This window comes from Cornus florida, unplaced genomic scaffold (genome assembly GCF_030987335.1).
Source record: "Cornus florida cultivar Cherokee Brave unplaced genomic scaffold, ASM3098733v1 CherokeeBrave_3.0.0_Hap2_Chr08, whole genome shotgun sequence".
NCBI lineage: Eukaryota > Viridiplantae > Streptophyta > Magnoliopsida > Cornales > Cornaceae > Cornus > Cornus florida.
Window position 1 is genome coordinate 55,605,720 of NW_026775578.1, and position 21,714 is coordinate 55,627,433.

At 35.4% G+C, this 21,714-nt stretch overlaps 2 protein-coding genes across 3 annotated transcripts; both read left to right on the forward strand.

The window, feature by feature from the left end:
- Positions 1-2,488: 2,488 nt before the first annotated feature.
- Positions 2,489-5,842, forward strand: LOC132271773 (uncharacterized). Its single transcript, XM_059773246.1, has 3 exons — positions 2,489-2,640; positions 4,560-4,716; positions 5,569-5,842. The coding sequence occupies exons 1-3, from the start codon at positions 2,638-2,640 to the stop codon at positions 5,613-5,615; spliced, it is 207 nt and encodes a 68-aa protein (XP_059629229.1). The 5' UTR covers positions 2,489-2,637; the 3' UTR covers positions 5,616-5,842.
- Positions 5,843-7,906: 2,064 nt separating this feature from the next.
- LOC132271774 (protein transport protein Sec61 subunit gamma-1-like) lies at positions 7,907-12,287 on the forward strand. Of its 2 annotated transcripts, none has more exons than XM_059773249.1 (3): positions 7,907-8,104; positions 8,392-8,507; positions 8,608-10,676. In XM_059773249.1, the coding sequence occupies exons 1-2, from the start codon at positions 8,011-8,013 to the stop codon at positions 8,505-8,507; spliced, it is 210 nt and encodes a 69-aa protein (XP_059629232.1). In that variant the 5' UTR covers positions 7,907-8,010; the 3' UTR covers positions 8,608-10,676. The 2 variants fall into 2 exon arrangements, with proteins under 2 accessions (XP_059629232.1, XP_059629231.1); XM_059773248.1 differs by lacking the exon at positions 8,608-10,676 and adding an exon at positions 12,080-12,287 and having other exon boundaries at positions 7,913-8,104.
- The last annotated feature ends 9,427 nt before the right edge of the window (positions 12,288-21,714 follow it).

The following is a 21,714-nucleotide window of genomic DNA, read 5'->3' on the forward strand; positions in this document are numbered from 1 at the left end:
TAAGCCCTCTATCCAACCTTGCATAAATCCTTCTATGCTGAAACCTGTTATTACACCATGTATAAATCCCATTAACTGCAGGCCTATCCACTAATCCAAGCTGATCAATGATATAATTGAAATCATGTAGAACCCTAGGACTTATACATCTTCCTTCTTTCTTCTCTGAATTATACCTGACAACATTCTAGTCCCTAATCAATAACCAAGGACCATTGAATAACTAAGCACATTCCATGAGATCAATCCACAATTATTTTCTTTCATTATTAGTATTCTCTGCATAAACAAAAGTAACAAAAAACTTCATTGTTGTCCCTCTAACTTCAACCTGAAAGAGCATCATTTGATGTCTGGATTCAAGAATATGTACATCCAACCTCAAAGAGTCACAGCCACACCAAATCCTCCCACCATCCACAGCATTATATTTACTTGCCCATGTCCAATTACGTCTAATTCGATTATCAATCATATTAAAATTATGACTACCTGTTCTAGTTTCAACCAAACCACAAAGACTAATAGAGCACTTACTCAACCAGGCCCTAACTTCCATTTGCATACTTGGCCTGTTGAGTCCTCTCACATTCCACATCCCAATCATTAAATAACAGGTGGTGGGATACTCCCACTTGCCACCATACCTCTGGTAACTCTTGTCAAATTAGGATCAACTTCAACTTTTTTCTTCTTTGCTTTTTTCCGCTGCTTCTTGGAGGACCCCATAGGAGAAATATCATTTAAGGAAATGACAGCTGATGATTGAATCATCTCCCCTGTGTCATTGCTCACCTCTTCTGGCACCCTTACAGTATCTTTAACACTGTCTATAATTTCTGTAATTTTCTATTCTAGTTCCCTTGATTCCTTTCTCTCAGGGACTTCTTCAAGCAGTTGGAATGCATTGTTCGACACCACCTGAGTTTGTTCAACCAACACCTCTTTATCTTTAGCCTTTAATCTGGAAGTAGAAGTAACTTGTATAAAACCTTCCTAATCCTTTGAAGAACTTCCTTTCTCTTTATGTGTTGTCACCTCCACCAAATCGTGAACATTTTCTGCCCCCTTGCCATCCCTGTGATCGGCATTCTCTACACCAGTGCTCTTTTTGATCACCCATTGTTCGACCAGCTTCTTCGATTTATTATTCTTTGGGCAATGCTTATCACTGTGAACAATGGTCTTACACATGTTACAGAATAAAGGCTTCCAATCATACTTAACCTAAACCTTGCATTTGTAGTCATGTAATTTAGTGTTTATAACATCTGGAAATCCTTCAGTGACCTCCATCTCTGCCAGCACTCTAACATATAAACCCCTTTCTCGACATTGATATCATTTTTGATTGTTAAAGAAACAAAATTAGCCTTAGGTTGTGTTCGGCTGCATAGAATTGGAGCTTTAGAATTGAATTGGTTGAATTTGAGTAAATTTTGATTCAATTTTCTTATTTATTTTTCTTAAATTCTACCAACTCCAATTCCAAAATTCTAATTTCATGCAACTGAACTTTCCCTTCGAATAAACCCAAGTCTGGAATTCCTATCAATCCTAAAGCATAAAATCATTATTTGGATAGCCATTTTAAACAATCCTCCCACTTTAGACAAGGAAAGCTGTCTCCTACCTCAAATCCCAAACCCTATGCTTATCCTCTTTTGAATCAACCGATCATCTTTTCTTCGAATGCCCTTTTATCTCTGCATCTGTATGCCACATCTAACAACCAATTATAGAAGATCCCATTTGTCACAAAACTCAATCCTCGACAAAATCATCTAAAGTGTTCAAGATAAACTCCTGTCATCTTCTATGGCAAGAAAAGCCAGGCGTTGAGCAGCCATTGAACATTTGTGATGACTGGTTGCAGCAGCAGAGTGCTCACTCTCTTTTCAGTTAAGCGCGGTTCTATTACGGCATTTTGTTCAGAATTGTTGGGCTGGGCTTGCCTTTGCCTTGTAGACAATTACTTTTGTTTGGTCTCTTTGGGTTGGCCCTCTCCTCCCTATTTATTATTAACTTGGGCCTTGTCCCTCCTAACCTTTTCTCTTTTGCACTGTTGTAAATAATTACTTCATATATATATAATTGTTTGATTTTTTTTTTTTTTTTTTTTAAAAAGGTCTATCTCGTTCATATATATGAACTCAATTTGGATTTGTGACAAATATAAAAAGTTAGAGTTTGAGCTGAATTTGAGTTAGTGAAGTCATCAAACATATTGTTGATAATACTGTATGAATCTTGTATTTATGAGTCTCTCTCTCTCTCTCTATATAATCTTAGGAAAAAGAAAAATAATTGTTTAAACTAACAACACATGAGACTTATTGCACCACCAGTCTGATTTGTTTGTGAAATGCATGTTTATCTTTAAAAAGGAAGATTAAAAAATTTTATTTATTGCTTCCTAAACAGAATGGGTAAAAATGTAATTTACAAAGAAAGTCAATGCCACGCGTATCGCGGACAATTTCAGCTCTCCGAACGCGTTTCGTTCTTCTACACCTAATCGATGAAGGAAAAGAAAATAAATAAAAAATAAATCAGAAGCAGTTGAGAGAGCGCCTGAGAAACCCTTCGGAGTCCCAAAATTTCTCTCGGCTTCCGCTGCAGATCTCGTCCAAAACCATGGTAATCTCATCTCTCTGTCTTTACCTTCCTTTGATTACCTTCTCAGAGATCGTCATGATTCGTTTCCTTTTTAAATTAAATCAATTATTATTATTATTATTATTATTATTATTATTACAATTATAAATTTCAACTGTCAACTAGATTATCCTCATTTTAGAATTTGATTGAATTTTACCTAATTTTGTTAATAAAACTGGATCAGATCTGGACCTTGGTTATATATATATGTATATGCTGTACCGGTTTACATTTTACTCTCTCTCGCTTGAATTATTTATAGGTGGTAAAATATTATCGTATATACGTGAATTGATGTAGACTTTCCTCTATCACCTTAGTGCCTTTGATGTGTATCTTTGTTTCGTAGCATGAAATTTGAATTGGAGCGAAATTTTCTAGATTAAAGTATGAAATAGATTTTCTCCAATTGCAATTCCATGCTTCCATTCAATGTGAAAAATGATAACCTAATGAGTATGATATATATACAAAGTTTGTATTTTTGTGGTGAAAGAGGATGTGCAGAATGATCATGGGATTAATATGGGATTTTAGTAATCTTAGGTAGATCCCTTAAAATCCAGTTGAACACCCCCCCCCCCCCCCCCCCCAAAAAAAAAAATTTAATTAAAGTTTCGACAATGCATTTAACTTTTATCCAGAATCAGGATTTTAGTTTTCTAGGCAACATTAGTGAATGAAAAAAAAGGCTATATGTTCAATGTTTGAATTGTTAGATTCAGCTGCACAATTCTTCTTCGTACTGAAAATCAGAAATTTGAAAGCTATATTTCATGGCTTCTTATGGAACTTTTTAATGGTAAATTGAATGTGGTTTCTTATTTTTTATTTTATTTTTGTATCATAGAATGTTATGTAAATCTGTTAGATTTGAAGGGACTGCACCTTAGACCATTTAATATCCTACAGTATTAGATTAACAAGGGCCCAGCAGAGATCGGTATGCTTTCATACAAGACCAGTTACTGTTAAATCATGAGACTTGAATGTTAATCTTGCCATGGCCTCTAGGAGAAGAAGAATTAAACAGTACTCATTTATTCTTTAAAATGCGGTACAAAGTAAATGCATTTTATTGCTAGTTGAACGAATTTTTAATTTAACAGTAATTGAGGATATTACGGTTACTTTTAGTATGATTAGGTTTCCCATTGTGCTAATAGTCATATTTGCTTCTCTTCTTCAATAAGTATCTTGTTAACATATTGTACATGTGGGTTTGGTTTTTTCTTACAATTGAAAATTATTCATAATCAGCTGGCTATTACCATGTATAGTTGTATTATATGTATTGAAGGATTTAAATATTTAAGTTACACCCTCTCTAACATTTTAAGCTTTTAGAGTAGATGGTTGCGTCTTCAAATCTCACCGTCATCCTGATTTAAAATTGAAACACATGTTGGACCAAAAGAAGGTCACACGTGAGGGGGTGTGTTGAAGGATTTAAATACTTAAGTTACCCCCTCTCTAAGAACTTAAGCTTTTAAATTAGATGGTTGTAAACGGTATTCTTGTTTTTATTGAATGGTCATAATATCTTTTCTGAAATTACAAAAATACCTTTCTATGTCTTGATCTTGTTGCACCTTCAATGATGGCACATGGCCGAACCATATCAGCTGAGCATGCTTACGCATTACAAATCATATGGTCTAGAGAATCATCACTATTCACGCGCACACACATGCACATGCACATGCACATGCACATGCAGATGCACAAAGGGATTAAAAGGTGTCACCGACATTGTTGAGTTTAGAGCTGTATATAGAGTTCTTTGGTAAATTATGTTGAGATGCCTTCTGGGTAGTTTAGTAATTTTTATTTAAATTTGCTAGTCCTTTTTCTTCAACAGATAGTATGGAATTTTTTATTTTTTGTTGCATCTACAGACAACCTCAAGGCGTCTTGCAGATCGGAAGGTGGAGAGGTTTGAGAAGAACATCAAGAAGAGGGGTGCAGTGCCTGAGACGACAACAAAGAAAGGAAATTCTTACCCAGTTGGGCCTCTTGTGCTTGGGTTCTTCATGTTTGTTGTCATTGGATCATGTGAGTTCATTTCTTGGGTTAATGGTGCTAATATTATTCAATTGGAACTTTTACGGAGCAAATTGCATTACCTTTATTTTCTTATCATCTGTATTTTGATTTCCTAAAGTTAATAATACACATAAAACAAACTTGTGCTTCTTTAAAGCATAAATGGAGGTACATCTGTTATCTGTTGGATAAGGAGGAAGAGATTATTTTGTGCTGCTTTCCCTCTGACCAAGAATTGGAACACATTCATGCACACAACCATATTCCTCGCTAAGCCGTTGTTTAATTCGATTTCAACAAAAGATCCGTTAATGAATAGCTAGAAGTCTCTCTTTATGCCTTTTTTTCTTTTTTCCACCCCTCCCCCCTGCCCCTTCCCGGTTGGGTTGGGAAGGAGGTTGGATTCTTTGAATTGTTCTTTGATGTGCGAGTAGTTTATGTCAACTTCTAAAGGAGTTATGTTGATTCTTGGCAGATATTTTACATTTGAGTTTGTTCTGCTGATGTAAAATATGATATTATATTAAAAAAAAACGGTGTTCACAGCCCTTGTTCTATTCTCTACCGAGAATGATTAGAATGTTAATCTAGCATTGGATTGGCTGTTTGGTTGGGTAGTTGTAAAAACGGGTGCAAAGGACTACTACATTGACTATAGGACAAAGGGGAGTGTATGGTCCCCTCACATGGGTGCTTTTTAGTAGCCGAAGATGCTCAATGTTTTTGCTAAAATAAAAACCAAAACGAAACCATCTATTTTGTTTGATGTAGTTTTGCTCTTATCTTGTCTATGCCTCTGGCCCTCTGTTGTTGTTTTTTTTTTCCTTCCTGATTTCAATTTCTTCTTTTCTGCTGTGCCAGCTTTGTTTCAGATAATCCGAACTGCCACAAGTGGAGGAATGGCTTAAATTATTATGTGCCCTTCAGTAGTAGTGAGCTTGGGCAGCAGCAGGCTTGCGATGGTCTCCTCTGTTGTATTTGTTATTTTTAATTGTTACTTTTGTGCACTGTTAGTCTGAACTGAAAATCCCCTTGTGTAACAAAGCATTGGACTAGGGTATTTTTTGTGACTAGAAGAGCCTAAATAATTTTAAAGATGAACCGAGTCTTCTCTGCAATTTTGCAGTTCTTATGATTTTTGGCTACATTTACAGCATCCATCCTTTCTTTGCTGAATTCATTGTTGCTCAGTTTCTGCTGTGTAAGTTTGCAATTGCATATGAACGGGTGGTAGGCTACCATTCAGAACGAATAACAGACCATCTTGAAACCCTTGGAAGAGTGGTCGGGGGAGGTCATAAGTGTCTATACCGTAAAATCGATTCCCTTTATTTTGTTATTATTTAGGACGATTCAGTTTGGAACCAAAATTAGACCTGTTTAGTGATTGAGTGGTTTAGTGGATAAAAATGTTATTAAAATTTATTTGTTTTTGGAAATCTAAGTTTTAGAGCTTCTATATATTTTTCGTGTGTGTAATTTTTCACCCCATATACATTAGTTTAGATTTATCGTCTTTTCTACTTGGCCTTTTTTATTATAATATGTTGTATGGGTGACATTCTGTGAGTAAAAGCCCATAGGATAGACCAAGCACTTCCTTCAATGTCATAGCTACGAGTACACAAGAAATAGGTGACCAATACTTCCCCTAGCCCCATAGGATAGCTGTTACAAGAGAGACTTGTCCCACGTTGGATCCGGATAGAAAGTGACATGGGTAAAAATGAGTGGGTATGTAGTATTACCTAACAGTTTGACCTTTTGGGTAAATGGGCAAGCGTCCATCCATTACAGTTGGTATCAGAGTCAGACCCAATCCTTGATTCTGTGGCACACCAAGCGCCTGGCTCGGAAGGCGTCCAGGTGAGCCACCCCTGATAGGCAGGGTGGCTCGACAACAACGAGTGCATTGCGATGCGAGGTCGGGTGGGGGAGAATTTTACAAGGGGAGACTTGTTCCACATCGGATCCGGATGGAAAGTGACATGGGTATAAATGAGTGGGTATGTAGCATTACCCAACAGTTCGAATTTTTGGGTAAATGGACAAACGTCCACCCGTTATAATAGGTCATACTGCCCTGAACTTACCACACCCCTATTTCTGATAGCTAAAATAGAGAGTGTTGGTCATGTAAGGGGGATTTGGGCAAGAATCAAACTAAAGACGTCTGAATTTACAATTCACTCCGGGAGATGTCCAAATTCACTACTAGGTGTAATAGGTTACCTGGAATATTTGCATATTTGATGTAAGTGTGTCCCGTCATTTTTAATAATTTTCTTTCTGTTTGTTTTCTCTCGAATCCAACTAAATGAATAATATTCATCATTTTACTACTTATCAAACAAATATATATATATATATCATCATAAGAGTCACTACTTATCAAACAAATATATATATATATATCATCATAAGAGTCATATACTGTTCTTGCGCTAATTTTGGTCGCATTGTTCATAAATAAAAACTGAAATTGCATCACTATTTCTAACTTGTACCCTAGTTGAAAAAAACTTCGCAGGCATTAAGGCTCCGACGTAAAATATTTTGATCGGACAATATATTCTTTTTTCAGTAAAATATTTTATTTTATTTTTAATTTTCAGTGTTTGGCAAAAGTTTAAATTGAGATTGAAGCTTGACTCTATTGGATGAATTATTTTTTTTTGTTAGGTTTTAATAAATTTTTTTGTTTATAAATATTTTATAACAACCAAGCAAAACACAAAATATTTTTCAAAATACTACGTATATTTTATGCCCATCTCTTTGGTTTTGAAAAATAAACTGAATGAGTTGGCAACGTATTTGTAGAAGTTGGAGGTTGCCGGGAGGCCCTACCTCTATGAATACGGTGGGGCCTAGTTAAAATCACTAGGCCCAAGAAGAATGAAGTGAAATAAAGGCACCTAGCTGAGACCATTAGGGCCCAGAAAAAGTGAAGGGCCAAGTTAAAACCCTGGGCCCACCTAGTTAAAACCACTCGGCCCAAAATTAATTAAGAAGAATAAAGGTACCCTACTTACCCAAATCCATTAATGAAGAAGAGTGAACCCGCTTCCTTCTGAATCAAAACCAACCCAAGGGGGAGTCTCTTCTCTTCATCAAGGGTACTTTTGTCATATGAAAATCCGTCATCCAGTTTTGACTAGTATTTATTTTTTGGTACGGCAATGCTGAATTTTTTACCTCAACGCGTCTTCTCTCTCACATATCGATATTAATATATATATATACACTACGTATATATATCCGTGCATTGTTCGAGTGATATTGTCGCAGCAGAGCAGAGAAATGGATGCCCTAGATTCAGTCGTCGATCCACTGAGGGATTTTGCTAAGAACAGCCAACGACTCGTCAAGAAATGCCACAAGCCTGATCGTAAAGGTAATAGACACATATACACACACCTTTATGTATACATGTCGATTTATATATAAATTGAATCTCCCGAATCGAAGTTTCAAAATTCACCATCAGCTAGTTATTGGATTTGCGGTATATACTCTACAATCCACAAAGAATGGAAGCCCCAAGCGCCTCTAGGGTTTTGCGGATTTGGGGGAAGCCAATCTATGGGTTGAGCTTAGTTGAAAGCCACGAAAAAGAAAAATGAAAAAGGAATATCAAAATTTTAGCTTTGCTAATTTGTGATTTGAATTGATGTGGTGTAGAATTCACGAAGGTTGCGATCCAAACCGCAATAGGTTTTGTGGTGATGGGATTTGTTGGATTTTTCGTGAAGCTGGTTTTCATCCCCATCAACAATATCATCGTTGGTTCTGCTTAGGTACGCTAATTGAATCTGTTCTGTTGTTATTGGGTTTTGAATTTCTTTACTAGTTTTAGTTAAAATGGCATACTTATTGGAACATTTTTTTTGGGATCAGATCTTGTAATTTACTACAGGTGTAATTAAAGGTGTTTGATCTAGTTCATAACAAGCTTAGGGTTATTTTGTATTATCTTCCAATAGATCACCACGGATTTCCTTCGATTTGTAATTGCAATCTTAGAACTAATAGCATCAAAACATAGTCTTTGAATCAAATTTCAAAACCTTTTGGTTTCCCATCCTTCCTAATAATATCTATAATCTAGATATTGCGTGGTTATGTTTGTATGAACAGTTTTCTATTTGATCGCTTTGAATCACCTATCTGTGATGAGGTTGTAATTGTATTTTCAAATGTTAATAGTCATGAAACGCTGAACTTTGTAACTTCTGGTGTCGTTTCTCTTTCTTTTTATAATATTGACTACTTTATAAATCTCTTCTTAGATAAAATAAAATTTCAAATTCTATTAAAATAAGAACTTGAAGGAACACAAATTTAGATACAACAGTTCTGTTTTAGAAGAACACTACATCCTGTTCATATCAGCATTAGATGCTCAGTAGAAAGAAAAGGGAAAAAAAAAAAAGGGCAGGAGTATCAAAGTGGGTTATTTTTTATTATACACATTAGGATTGTCGTTGTTATGATTAATTGTTTTGCTGGTCATATTATATTGATTAGGTTGTGGTACACCCTTATATATAATTAGGAAATAAATCCAATTGTGTGAGCTATAAGAAGATATGTCATTATCTACTATTCATCAATAGTGAAAAGTAGAGACAAGACACTATTCATGAACAGTGAAAGCCGATTCCATCCTATCTGGACACTATTCATGAACAGTACTTTTACTATTCATCAAATAGTAAAAGTGACTTTTATTATTTTTCCTTTTCTATATAAACCGATGCATTGTTTAACATTAGATATCTGAAGTTTCAAAATGTGGAATATGAGTACATAGATTTGGGTTTTTCCCAACTAAATTGCATATACAACTTACAGAAGTCTTTTGTTGTGCCATGAGAAACAGTTAATGGTTCTTAAGACCTTTTGATTCTGCTTAGGTGCATAAAAAACCAAGATTTCCTTTTGAAAGCCTAAACGTCACACAGACTATGGCAAAGAAAGGAAAGTATGGGCTTTAAAATAGGAATCAAACGTATGAGATTTATAACAGTAAACATGCACAATAAGAGATAATGTAATAGAAACTGTAAAATAAATGAAAAACAAACTTACAATAGTAATCCAAGCTCGTAGTCCAAGCTCTGATACGAGTTGAAGCGGAAAATAAACAAATTGAGAATGTTTACAAGAGGGAGAGAAAAACTAAAACTTCAAATATCTGATATTAAATGATGCATCGGTTTATATAGAAAATGGAAAATAATAAAAGTCACTTTTACTATTTGGTGAATAGTAAAAGTACGGTTCATGAATAGTGTCCGGATAGGATGGAATCTGCTTTCACTGTTGATGAATAGTAGATAATAATATTTCTTCTTGTCGTGTGCTGGATTGCTGTGCAGTCGATCGGTAAGAAGTTGATGTTATCCTTCCATTGCATTGATGAGATTATGGAGTTCATACTCATCTAGAGGAGGACTGCTTGTTGGGCTATAGGTGTTTAATGTCCAGTCAAGTTCAAGTTGTTCTGCGCCCATAATAATTTGGGGGGGGGGAGGGGGGGATTCTTAATTTTTGTTAAGAATTCATTGGATTCAAGACGCTGTTCATATGTATAGAGTGGATATTCCATGGACAGCTGTGTGTGACAAAGAGTCTTCTTCCGTCACAAACTTTGAAGAAAGGAAAATCTACTTCTTGAGTTATTTTTCGTGCATTGTCTTTTAGGTGCAAAAGACTTTCGATAGATTTCTTGCAACTTGTAGAATGTAGATTGCTCAACAAATCTATAATATTAAAAAATAAATGTATGAATGCCATTGAAAATACTTAAGAATCCTACACTATAATAAACTATTTCCACAACTAAATCCCAAATATAAGCTTTTTGAGGATAGTAAGTGCTCCTAAGGAGAGGTGAGGGGTTCAAGTCCCATAGTGGGCAAATGTGTGTGTGTTGAGTGTTTACCTAACCAAAAAAATAAAAAGTGCTACTAAACTCTAATAGGAAAAAATTCTAAAATAGGAGGGGAAGGAAATTCTTTTGCATTCATACCTTTTCCTGATTCTGGTTTGCATTTACTTTGTGCCCTTAAAGGAGAGGAGGCGACATTATGTCTCCATCATGTAGAGCAAGAGTTCTTTTGGTTTTTAAGAAAAAGGGATCTCTAAGAGTTTCTCTCTGATGAAGTGGGTCCTTAAAGTCCATTAGATTTATGTGGTAGCACTTGTCAAACAGTGGGATTGCGTGAGATTTTGCACCAAGTGTTAGTCTATGTATCAGTATCAAATGACCAACGCAAAACTTCGGTATACATCTGATAGATGGCAGTAATTTGGAAATTATTAAAAAAAGAAAAGAAAAAAAGAATGGGATTAGAGAATAGAAATATTATTCTATCAGATAGGTCAGGATGGGTTTATAATTGTGTTGAAGCTATCTGCAGATCACCTGCATTTTTTTCTAAACCTTGCTACATGTCACAATTCTTTTGGCAATTTTTTAAATTGAAGGGTACACTTCTTTTTTATCGAGAATATGATCCATTGTCATCAAATCATGTTTATAAATATACATATCTACACATGCGTACATTTTTCTCTATGCGATAAAGATAGATTGTGACTATAAGATTTCTAAATTGCAGAATTCACGTTATTGTTATAGAATATTGGATTCTTAAAAGGAAAACTTTTTGTTTTATATAATATAATGTTTAATGAAAAATTGTTATTGTATGTAATATAATATTCATGTATAAAAATATTGATTTTATTGTCATGTCCTCATGATGAAAATTAAGATTTTCCCTGTTGGCTTGTTTGTGTTATATTGTGTCTCTGTCTATGCTACTACTTGGCACTTTAATAAAAAGCATTAAATTGACGTTAATTAGTAACCGTATGATAATTTTAGACAAATATTACGAGAGATTGCTGGTTTGTTCAATTAGTATATTGTACTGTTAAAAATCAATCAGACATCAACTATAGCTGTGATTGTATTATTTGATTAATTGTGTGGTATAGCTATAATTTTGTCACACATCCAAAAATCAAAATTTTAATATGAGGTTTTAGGATGGTGTAGAAGTTTATTGTTTATTGTATTTAGACTCGTTTTATCATCAAATCATCATAGTGAAGAACACTGGGAATTCATTGAACAAGCCTATTATTGTTAATGGTGCAGCAATTGGCATTTTATTTCAGTAAGCTATAAAATGATGGAGAAGAAAAGACGTTTTTTCTTAATAGGCGTGGAATTCTTCATTGCTGATGTTTATTCGACCATAAATTTACTGGCTTATGTTTTGTGTCAACTGTTTCCACATTTTGGATTAAAAAGTTTAAAACTGTGGCTGAGTTGATCTTCTGTATAAAATTGCAGATTATGTGGAGGGTTAAAGTTTTAACAGGATGGCAAGTCTGCCCAATCGCAATTTTAAAGGAAAGCTTAGTGCTAACATCCTTTAGTGATAAATTTTAATATTTGAAACTAAATTTTGGTGGCTTCTTCAATCTATGTTCCTGTTTCATATTCGCTGATGTAAAATACTCTTAATCATTCTGTTAAATTAGTTGGCCAATTTTTTTAACTGCCTTGAGGTTGATAAGCATCATGTTGCTATTAATTTCTGGTTGGCTCTAAATACTTTGATCTAAAAGTTCCCCTAGGCAACACCCACCATCCCAGGCTTCATGCCCGGAATTCTTGACCAGGGTTTTGCTGTATCCTCTCGAGTTAGGAAGTTGAGTATAGACTTGTCCAAGTTGCAGGAACTTATCACTACTAGATGTTTGATTCTGATTCGCTTGAGTCAAATCTTGAGGTCGATATACTCTTTACAAGAAGCATGTCAAAGAATTAGATTAAGATAATTTGTCTGACTTAGTTTTTATACATAGATGAGTTATTATTATTATTATTATTTTTGATAAGTGACATAGATGAGTTATTTTGACTATCCCTGGTAGTTTAGAAATATTATAGAATGGATATCAGATTAGACTGAACAATGATAATGATGCAACTTGTTGACTTGGATAAACTACTCTTCATTGGAAAGGAAATCTGGCAAATCTCACACAATCTTTGTTTTGTGGAGTGGCTTTTATATGCATAATAACACCAATGGACATTAGTCCAGATGGGGTATCTATACGTTTGTTTGGATTTTTGGAAAACGACAAGCATAGCGTCCCTGTCACTGCCATTACTGGGCAAGTCCCAAGAGGAATGATAACTGTTGTGGGTTACACGGTCCCTCAAGTGACAAATTGCTCAATGGGAGGATCAGTTGTGTTCTAGTTGGGCACACTCATATCAGAGTGACCAAGGAAAAGAGAATAAGATATTGCCAAACATGTTGTGAGATTCCTCCAACCAGTGTGATCAAGAAGGGAGATCTTAGGGCTGCAGTGTAAAACACAATGTTTGAGATTTTTTAAAACTTAGGAGGAGTTTGTGTATTTTTCCCCATATAGAGGGAGAGGTTAATGTAATTATCGCTTGTTAAAGGGTGGGAGAGAGATCTGCGAGGATGATTCATACATTCTATTGATCCTTTATAAATACCCTCGTTCACAGTTTTACCCAAAGCAAACAATATTTGTAAATGGTACAGTGAACCGATTGGGAATGAGTTAGTCGTTAGGTGGCCAGTGGACATAGTCTTTGATAGGAAGTTACATGTAGAGAGAGAGAAAAGAAACAAATAAGAGATGGACAAGAGAGTGAGTTGAGAGAGCTGTCGATCATAGAGGAGAGAGAACAATATGAAGACATATTGGGGGGTAATTCAAAGTTATTTTTTTACATTTTATTTCTGAATAAATTTAGGTGGAGTGCTTGTTTACAATTTTGCAGCGCCAATAGCAACTCCCAATATTAACACAAGATTTTCAAACATTAATTTTATTGTTTATGAATGTTGGTTTTACTTGACTGTTTTCTATAGTTTAGTTTGAATGTTGAGTGACTTCACTGGTTCCTTTATTAGGGGTGAAGGTAACTCAAACATTTTCTTGGTTTCATGATTTTATAAATTAAGTACTCTATTTTTTCTACATGTCAAGTAGTTTCAAATTCTTCTTCTAGTTTTTCTAAAATTTATTCTTCTCTTAAGGTTTTGAAGTTCTATTTCCTTCATATTTCCTATGTCATTTCTTTTGGATACTGATTTTCGACCTTGGTTAAAAGTTTTTATTATTTTTATTGGCTTGATTGTTATAGTGGGAGTTAGGTTTCCTAAAGCTTCCTGTGTTAGCCAATATTCTTTTATTTGTTTTTGTCCTTTTTCCTAGATGGGGTTCCTCGGGAATTCTCTTTTTCTTTTTAAAAAGACTTTACAAATTTTTTATTTTTATTTTTAACTCCTATATATTTTTATTAAGATTGCCCATTTGTTGTTCAATCTTATGTAAGGATTCACTATTTCTATTATTGCTGCTATTAACCAATTATTCTGGTTTATGACTAATTGAGAAATTTCAAGAGTTTTCTCTAATCTCTACAACCTTTCGTAGATTGATTATTCTAAGGTTGTAACCTGTTATCTAATTGTTCTTAGAAATTATTCATAATCTTTTGAATTAATAGTTTAATTTTACTTTGAATGGGAAAAATAGTTTTGGCTAATGAGTTGATTTGGATCAATTTTTAAAGTTTCGACTATATTTTTTTATTTATGTAGTTTTTGTTTTAATTTTACCTGGTCACTTAAATTTTTATCACTATTTTTTAGAGCTTTTACTGTGGCTAATTGAGCTCTGGCTGAATATTTTTCATGATTTTTCAAGATTTGGTGTAGCTTCTTCTCTAGGTTTGTAATTGTAGAGTTATCAAAGTCAATGACTTATGGAATCAAATTTCTTGTTTTGATTTAAGATTTCTCAAATTTGGTTTTTCGTCTAAATTTAACTTGATTAAATACAGCTTTCTTACCCGCACAGGTTGCCTAGTAGATAAGGGTGTACACTCGTGTTTTAATGATACGTGAGCTTTCTAACCCGCACACAGTAGGTTGAATTATTTATTTATTTATTTATTTTTTAATATATATATATATATATATATATATATATATATATTTATTTTAACTTTCTAAATAGTTCTTGAACTTCTATCCCCCCCTTTCATTTTTGACTGAGAAATGTTGGTTTGATTCTAAATTAACCATTTTGTATTATGAAGTTAAGGTAAATTCATGATGGAAAATATGGTTTAAGATAAATTACAAATAATAATTTTGGCTTCTTTACTATTTTTCTCAAGCTAGGTTCTTATTAATATGTTTCTTAGAATTAGAGTTTAATTAAAATTTGTGAAGCTAACGACTCGTACGCTACTTGGAACAATCAAAATTTAAAAGTAAATAAGATTTGATTTTTTAACTTGCTAAAATTATTTTATTACATATCTTTTTCACCTCTCTCACACCCTATAAACCTCTTTTATAGCTCTCATAAAATGTTATAAAATTTATCTTTTTGTCAAACACCTTTTTACAAATTCTAATTTTTCTTTATCTTTTCTTCTTTAAAAAAAAAAAAAAAATTTATTTTTCAATGTTGGCTAAACCTTAAATTGATCTTTCGATTTATTTTTATTTTTATGTTTTTGTTAATGACAAAAAATTCACACTCATCGTTAACACACCTATTTCGTTTTTTGAGAGATTTATATACTTTAAAAAGTTTCGATTTTTGAGAGATTTATATATTTTAAAAAGTATAGGAGATATCACTAAACACGAATAGGGGCGGGCCAAGGGGCCATGGCCCCCCAAAATTTTAAAAATGCCTATTACTATATGGCCCAACAAGACTAATTATGTATAAGTCAATACTTGGTCCCCCAAAATTTAAAAAATGCCTATTACCATATGGCCCAACAAGACTAATTATGTATCAGTCAATACTTGGTACCCCGAATGTATCAGTCAATAGTCCCCCGAATAAAATTTTTTAATGGGCCAGCAACTTTAAACCCAATACTATATATGTAAAATGTTTTCATAGCCAAATCCAATAACAAGATACGGATTTATAATATAATACATCTTACATATATATAGATATTCACATGCCCACTAAATTTCATTTTTATCTTACCGAAAGGTATACAAACTTACAAATCTCCAACTATCTCTCTTTACCTTAATTCGTATCAATATAAAAGAGATTATGTAAGTTTCACTCTTTCTCCTTTTCCCCTCTATGACTCTTTATCTATTATTATTATTATTTTTTAATTAAAAAATTACCATGTTAACATAAGGATTATATATAAATAGTTTATTGTCTATATATATATATATATATAATGTATGTATATCAGTAAATAAGAGTATTAAAAATGGAAAATTAAAAAAAAAAAAATAGGTTTTGGTTTAAAGTATCCTGATTGGTTTGCAATCAATAGTCTCTTTAGTGAAATGGGGTTATTCTAATTTTGTAGCATTAGTCAATTAATATTCGATTGGTCTATTTGATTAATGGATTTGTTGTGATTTCAAATTAAGCCTAATTAATTTGTTTATTTATATATATTTTTAAATTAATGGATTCATTTTAATTGATGAAATCAGATTCATTGAGTTTATTTAATTCATGGTTTATGATATTTTAAGCCATAATTAGTTTAGATTCACATGGTTCTCTAATTTTTTTTTTTTTTTTTTTTTTTTATTGTGTTTTCTTAAAATAAAAAAAAAAAAAATGGTCTTTTTAAAATTATTTTTGTACATATCTATGTGTTAGCCCCTTGACGGTTGTTCAAGAGAAGACATGGGCATTTCAAGGCCATGCCATGTCTTGGGAATACTTTGGCTTTGGTTAGACAACCATAAGGATGCTCAGTGGGTTGTCAGCGTGCACACAGGATGCTTAAAAGGATGCTCGGCGTGCACTGGGGGTGCCCAGTGGCACTTTCGTAAATATGGCGAAAAGTGAAACTTAGAGTTTTGACTCATGATCTTTATGGGAGGTACCTTGAGTCCATAGAAGCTGGTTGGCGCAGACGGCACTCAATTTGGATGTCGGGAAAGGCTTGAAAGGCCATTATGACTCCTTAAGCATGGATGATGTTTACTCCTGTTAGAGTGCTGGATTTCCCTAAGACTATACTAGGGAGGGGTTTGTTGAGCACATCGGTTGAGCTATGGCATGGCTTGCTTAGAGGGTTTAGCCAACGTGCATGGGCACGTGTTGCACCACTCTAAGATGGTTACACAAGTGGGGAGCATCCAAGATATTGAAGGGCAAACAAGTGGGCACCGACACGCGCACTGGTGTGTAGCGGCATGCGTGCAGGCGTGCGGGCGTGCAGGTGGGTGTGCGGGCAGGCGTCCAACCTAGTGTGCGCGAGCGTCTAGCTCGGCGTGTGCACAAGCGTCCAGGCGGGCGTACAGCCACGGGTGCATGAGGGTTCAAACATGGCGCGTGTAGAAGGGCACTAGTGTGTGCGCCGGTGTACACTTTGGCGTGCACCCGAGCATGTGCACGGGCGTGTATGGCTTGGCACGCCGTGCACTCAGAGACATATATATGTGGTGCAGATTGGTGGATTTGGCTTGGGCCAGGTTCACAAGGTTGACTCAGATGTGGCTAGAGTATGGACAACACAAAGTCATGGCTTGCGGTTATAAGAGGTGGTGGCTAAGTGGGTTCGGTCGGTTGGGGGAAGTTACTAGCACTTCCCACTCATCATGGGAAGTGGGGGAGTGTTGAGTAACCTCCCAAGTATGTGGCACAATTCTGAGAGGACCAACACACAGGCGGTTAAGGGTGGTTTCTTCCACTATGCATAATGTAACTTCTTGTAGTTATGTGGCATGAGCAGAACATGCCAACAAGTCTAGCAGTTGGGCTTGTCAACTGCATTATAGTGCTGGCACATATAGAGGGTGCCAACACGACCCTAGGTGGATGTGGGTGTCATCCATCATCTTAGTGGGCAGTTATGGGCAGTTTTGAGAGTGGCCTATATAATGCTAAGATGGGCTTTGTAGAGGGAACAGATAGGAGGGTGTGAGCCTTGGTTCCTTGTACGAACTCATGTTCCTTTATAATATGTTTAATATAAGCAAAGGTTGGGTTTGTCCCTGTAAACTGTGTGTGCCTTCTTTATATTTCTATATTGTGTTGTGTGTTGGCTGAGACTTGGTGGCCCCAAGTGCCATTACAGAGGCAAAAATTCGTAGTGTAATTTAGCCCTGTAACACTATGTCATATTTGACTACATGGGCTAAATTTTTTTTTGGTAAACAAATAGATTTTCACATACATCTAATCAAATATACTTTTGGCTTAAAGTTTAGCCCTCTTCCTTCGGATCCGGCTCTGCCCTGGCCGCAAAGCCTTTCTTCTAATTAGAGATCAACCACCAATAATTCGTAGGGTTATTTTTTATACCTCTTAAAGTGAATGGTGAAGATTTGAATCTTCAAAGGAACAAGGTGGTATGTGAGTGGTGTGTATGATTTTCTTGCTAATAATAATTAAAAAAAAAAATCATTTAAATTGGGAATTAGCTACAAAAAAACTTTAACTTGTAATTCGTAAATCTAAATCTATTATATTAACATCTTTATATAGAAAATATAAAAAAAAAAATTAATAGACTCCCAAGTCCTAAGTAAGAAAAGAATAATTTTAAAAAAAAAAAAACTGACTAATATAAATTTAAAATAATACGGAGCATTAATTTTCTAACATACAAATTATAATTTATTATTTATAACTACCACTTACTTAATAGAGGCATGTGCCCCCGGTGCTATTGACTATCAGAGTGACAAGTAAAAGATCATTACGGTAAATATAATACTACTCGTTTCTTTTGTATTCTCGATCCCAAACATAGCCCAATGTCCAACTTCATCGCCAAAACCCCACATCCTGTGAACCCTCTCTTCTCATCTGAACCAAACCCCCCAAAACCTCCATTTACAGATTCTCCGAACCCACCATCACCGCCACCGACAAAACCTCCATTTACTGATTCTCCAAGACGAACCCAAAATGGGGTTCCAATGTACTGGTCAAAGCCCTTTAAATCTTGACAATGCATTGCTTGATAGTGATCAGCTTTCCAAGAAACGCCAATTTTAGAGGTAACTTATTTTTAGTTTATAAAAGTTTTGTAGTCATTTACCATAACAAAATCTTAAATAAAAACCGGTTGCTAAAATTTCTACATCCCACATTGATTAGATATAATTTGATTCTTTTGTTAATAATATGCAGTATTGCATTCCAATATTGCTGAGCCCAATAACATGGGCTTGTGACCAAGCCGGGCATTAAAGTGATTGAATGTCGAATGGTGCACACTCAACCTACCATGGGTTCGGTAGCAATCAACTCTCACGATTGTTAAAATTTGTCTCAGCAGGAGAAATAGCTCTGGCCAGGGCCTGGCCCCTCAGACAACCACTTTTTGGCTCGTGTCTGGACTCCCTTCTAATTAGTGACGAGGTTGTAATTGTATATTGCAATGTAATCAAATAGTTTTCATGAAACACTTTACTCAAATAAAGTTTGTAACTTTTGTTGCCGTCTCTGTATCTTTTGATTCTATTAATTACGTCATTAAATCTCTTCTTAAATCAAATAAAATTTCAATTTGTATTAAAATAAGAGCTTGAAGGAACACAATTTAGATAAAACAGTTACGTTTTTTAAAATTAGAAGAACACTATATCTTGTTCATCAGTGACGGATCTAGAATTTTATTAAAAAAAAAATCTAATATATCTTTATTAACGAGGCATGTCGTTCAAAAGCCAACTCCATCAGCCCCATAACAACTTGAAACCCATGAGAATTATTAAGGAATCGACTATGAATTGTCTAGTAATTCTAGGAGAAAACAGAATCTGACCTCACACCCAATCACTTTTTGGTGAGGCTGCAATTTAGGCTGGCCCAACCCAGACCAATTCTAACCCAACCTCAACCCAAATCGGGTTAGGTTGGGCCAACCCGAATTGTACTCAACATAAGTTATGGTCATAACCCGAATCAAATATTTTCGGGCGAGTTGGGTCGGGTTGACGAGTTGAGTTTTTTTTTTTTTTTTTTTGTTTTTTGGAAATTTTTATATATTATATATATATATATATAATATTTGATTATATTATTATAAAAAAACAAAATATTTTTAGGGCAAATCATTTCAGCGCCTCCCCTATCGCCTCTATCCCCCCCCCCCCCCCCCCCCCGGGGGCTATCTTTCCAACTGCAAACTACAAAATCTACAAGAATCAAAAGTTCAAAACTCATATATTTCAGTTTTATCTATTTGTCTGCAAGAATCAAAAGTTCAAAACCCATATCGTCATATCATTTCAAATTGTTTAAAAAATCAAAACCCAAATCAGCATATCATTTCAGATTGTTCAAAAAATCAAAACCCAGATCTTTCAGTTTCCATCGCCTGCTGTTCCAATTAGGGTTCGCAAGCTTCAGCCGCTGTCTCTCTCTCTCTCTCTCTTTCCATCACAAGCTTCAGCCGATGTCTCTCTCTCTTTCCATCGCAAGCTTCAGCCGCTGTCTCTCACTCTTTCCATCGCAAGCTTTACATCTCTTTCTTTCCATTGCAAGCTCTCCAAGATTGTTCAAAAAATCAAAACCCAGATCTCTCTCTCTCTCTCTTTCAATCACAAGTGTAACGACCTACTCCACCACATGGTATGATATTATTCGTTTTGGGCCTAAACTCGCACGGTTTTACTCTTGGGCTTCATCCCAAAAGGCTTTATATAGGCAAAGAGAGAGAGAGAAAAAAGAGTGAGAAAGAAGAGAGAGGAGAGAGACAAAAGAGAGAAATTTTTTTTTTTTTTTTTTTTTTTCGGGTTTCGGGTTAGGTTCGGGTTGAGCCCGAGTCCAACCTGAGTATGTCTGGGTTTTGACAAAACCTAACCCCAAACATGTACCCGATTTGTGAATTGTATGTCCAAATTTCAAAAGCTCTAGGTTGGGGTTGGGCTGCGCTGGGTTAGCCAGTCCAAGTTGCAGCCCTACTTTTTGGTTCATGTCGTTGTGGACTTGATGTTGTTTAGATGAATATACGGAGCATCGTGAATGAAATAAGCCTCTGACTACCGGGGTTGCGTTGAATGTCCGAAGCGGTGGCTGCTACAAGAATGGTATATTCCAAAGCATTCACTTCCGAAAGAATTTGAACAACATTTCCATCGCGAAGTAGACCTTCAACGCGCTGAGGAGGCCCAGGACGACATGGGCCGGATCTGACTTGCAAGCACTACATCCGGTCCGTACAGCTGGGTCAGCCCATAAAAAGACACTGCCATATGGGCCGAACGCAAATAAGCCCATCAAAGGCGACCAGGACTTATGGAGGAACAGGCCCAAATCCAACAATCAGTAAATATCTTGTAAATATCTTGTAAATATCTATAAATAAGGGAAGGAATGAAAAGAGGGAGGATCTTTTTGGGGTTGAAGTGTAAGAATTCTAGAGAGAGAAAGAGGGAATGAATTTCTTGCATCTTCAATTGGCGCCGTCTGTGGGAATCGTATGGAGGTTTGGATGATCAATGAGGAATATCGAGTGGATTCAGACCAATTCGGTTGATCGAGACTCGATCTTTGGGATTTGGATCCAGATCTGAGCGATTGTGACCTACTCTGGAGGAATTACAATTCTTGAAGCTTTGGCAGAAGTGGCTTCAGATCTACGCAACAACGAGTTGTTCGATTGTGGCAGGATCTGACGGATTTAGAGTTCAGACAATTCAGATCTCGTAAACAGTAAGCATAATTCGGAGAATTCGAAGCCAGATCTGAAAAATTCCCACTCACGAAGCTCGGATCTACTCGCGAACTTGAGATTAATGCCTTTACTCCGTTCAGGAATAATGATAGGTGAAAGCTCCAATCCGATGGAGGCTGTCCAGCAAACAAAGCTTGAGGAGTTGATGAACTTGATTGAAGCTCTCAAAAAAGAGAATGCAGAATTGAAAGCTGGAATGCAACATCGGCAAATACCTGCGGTTT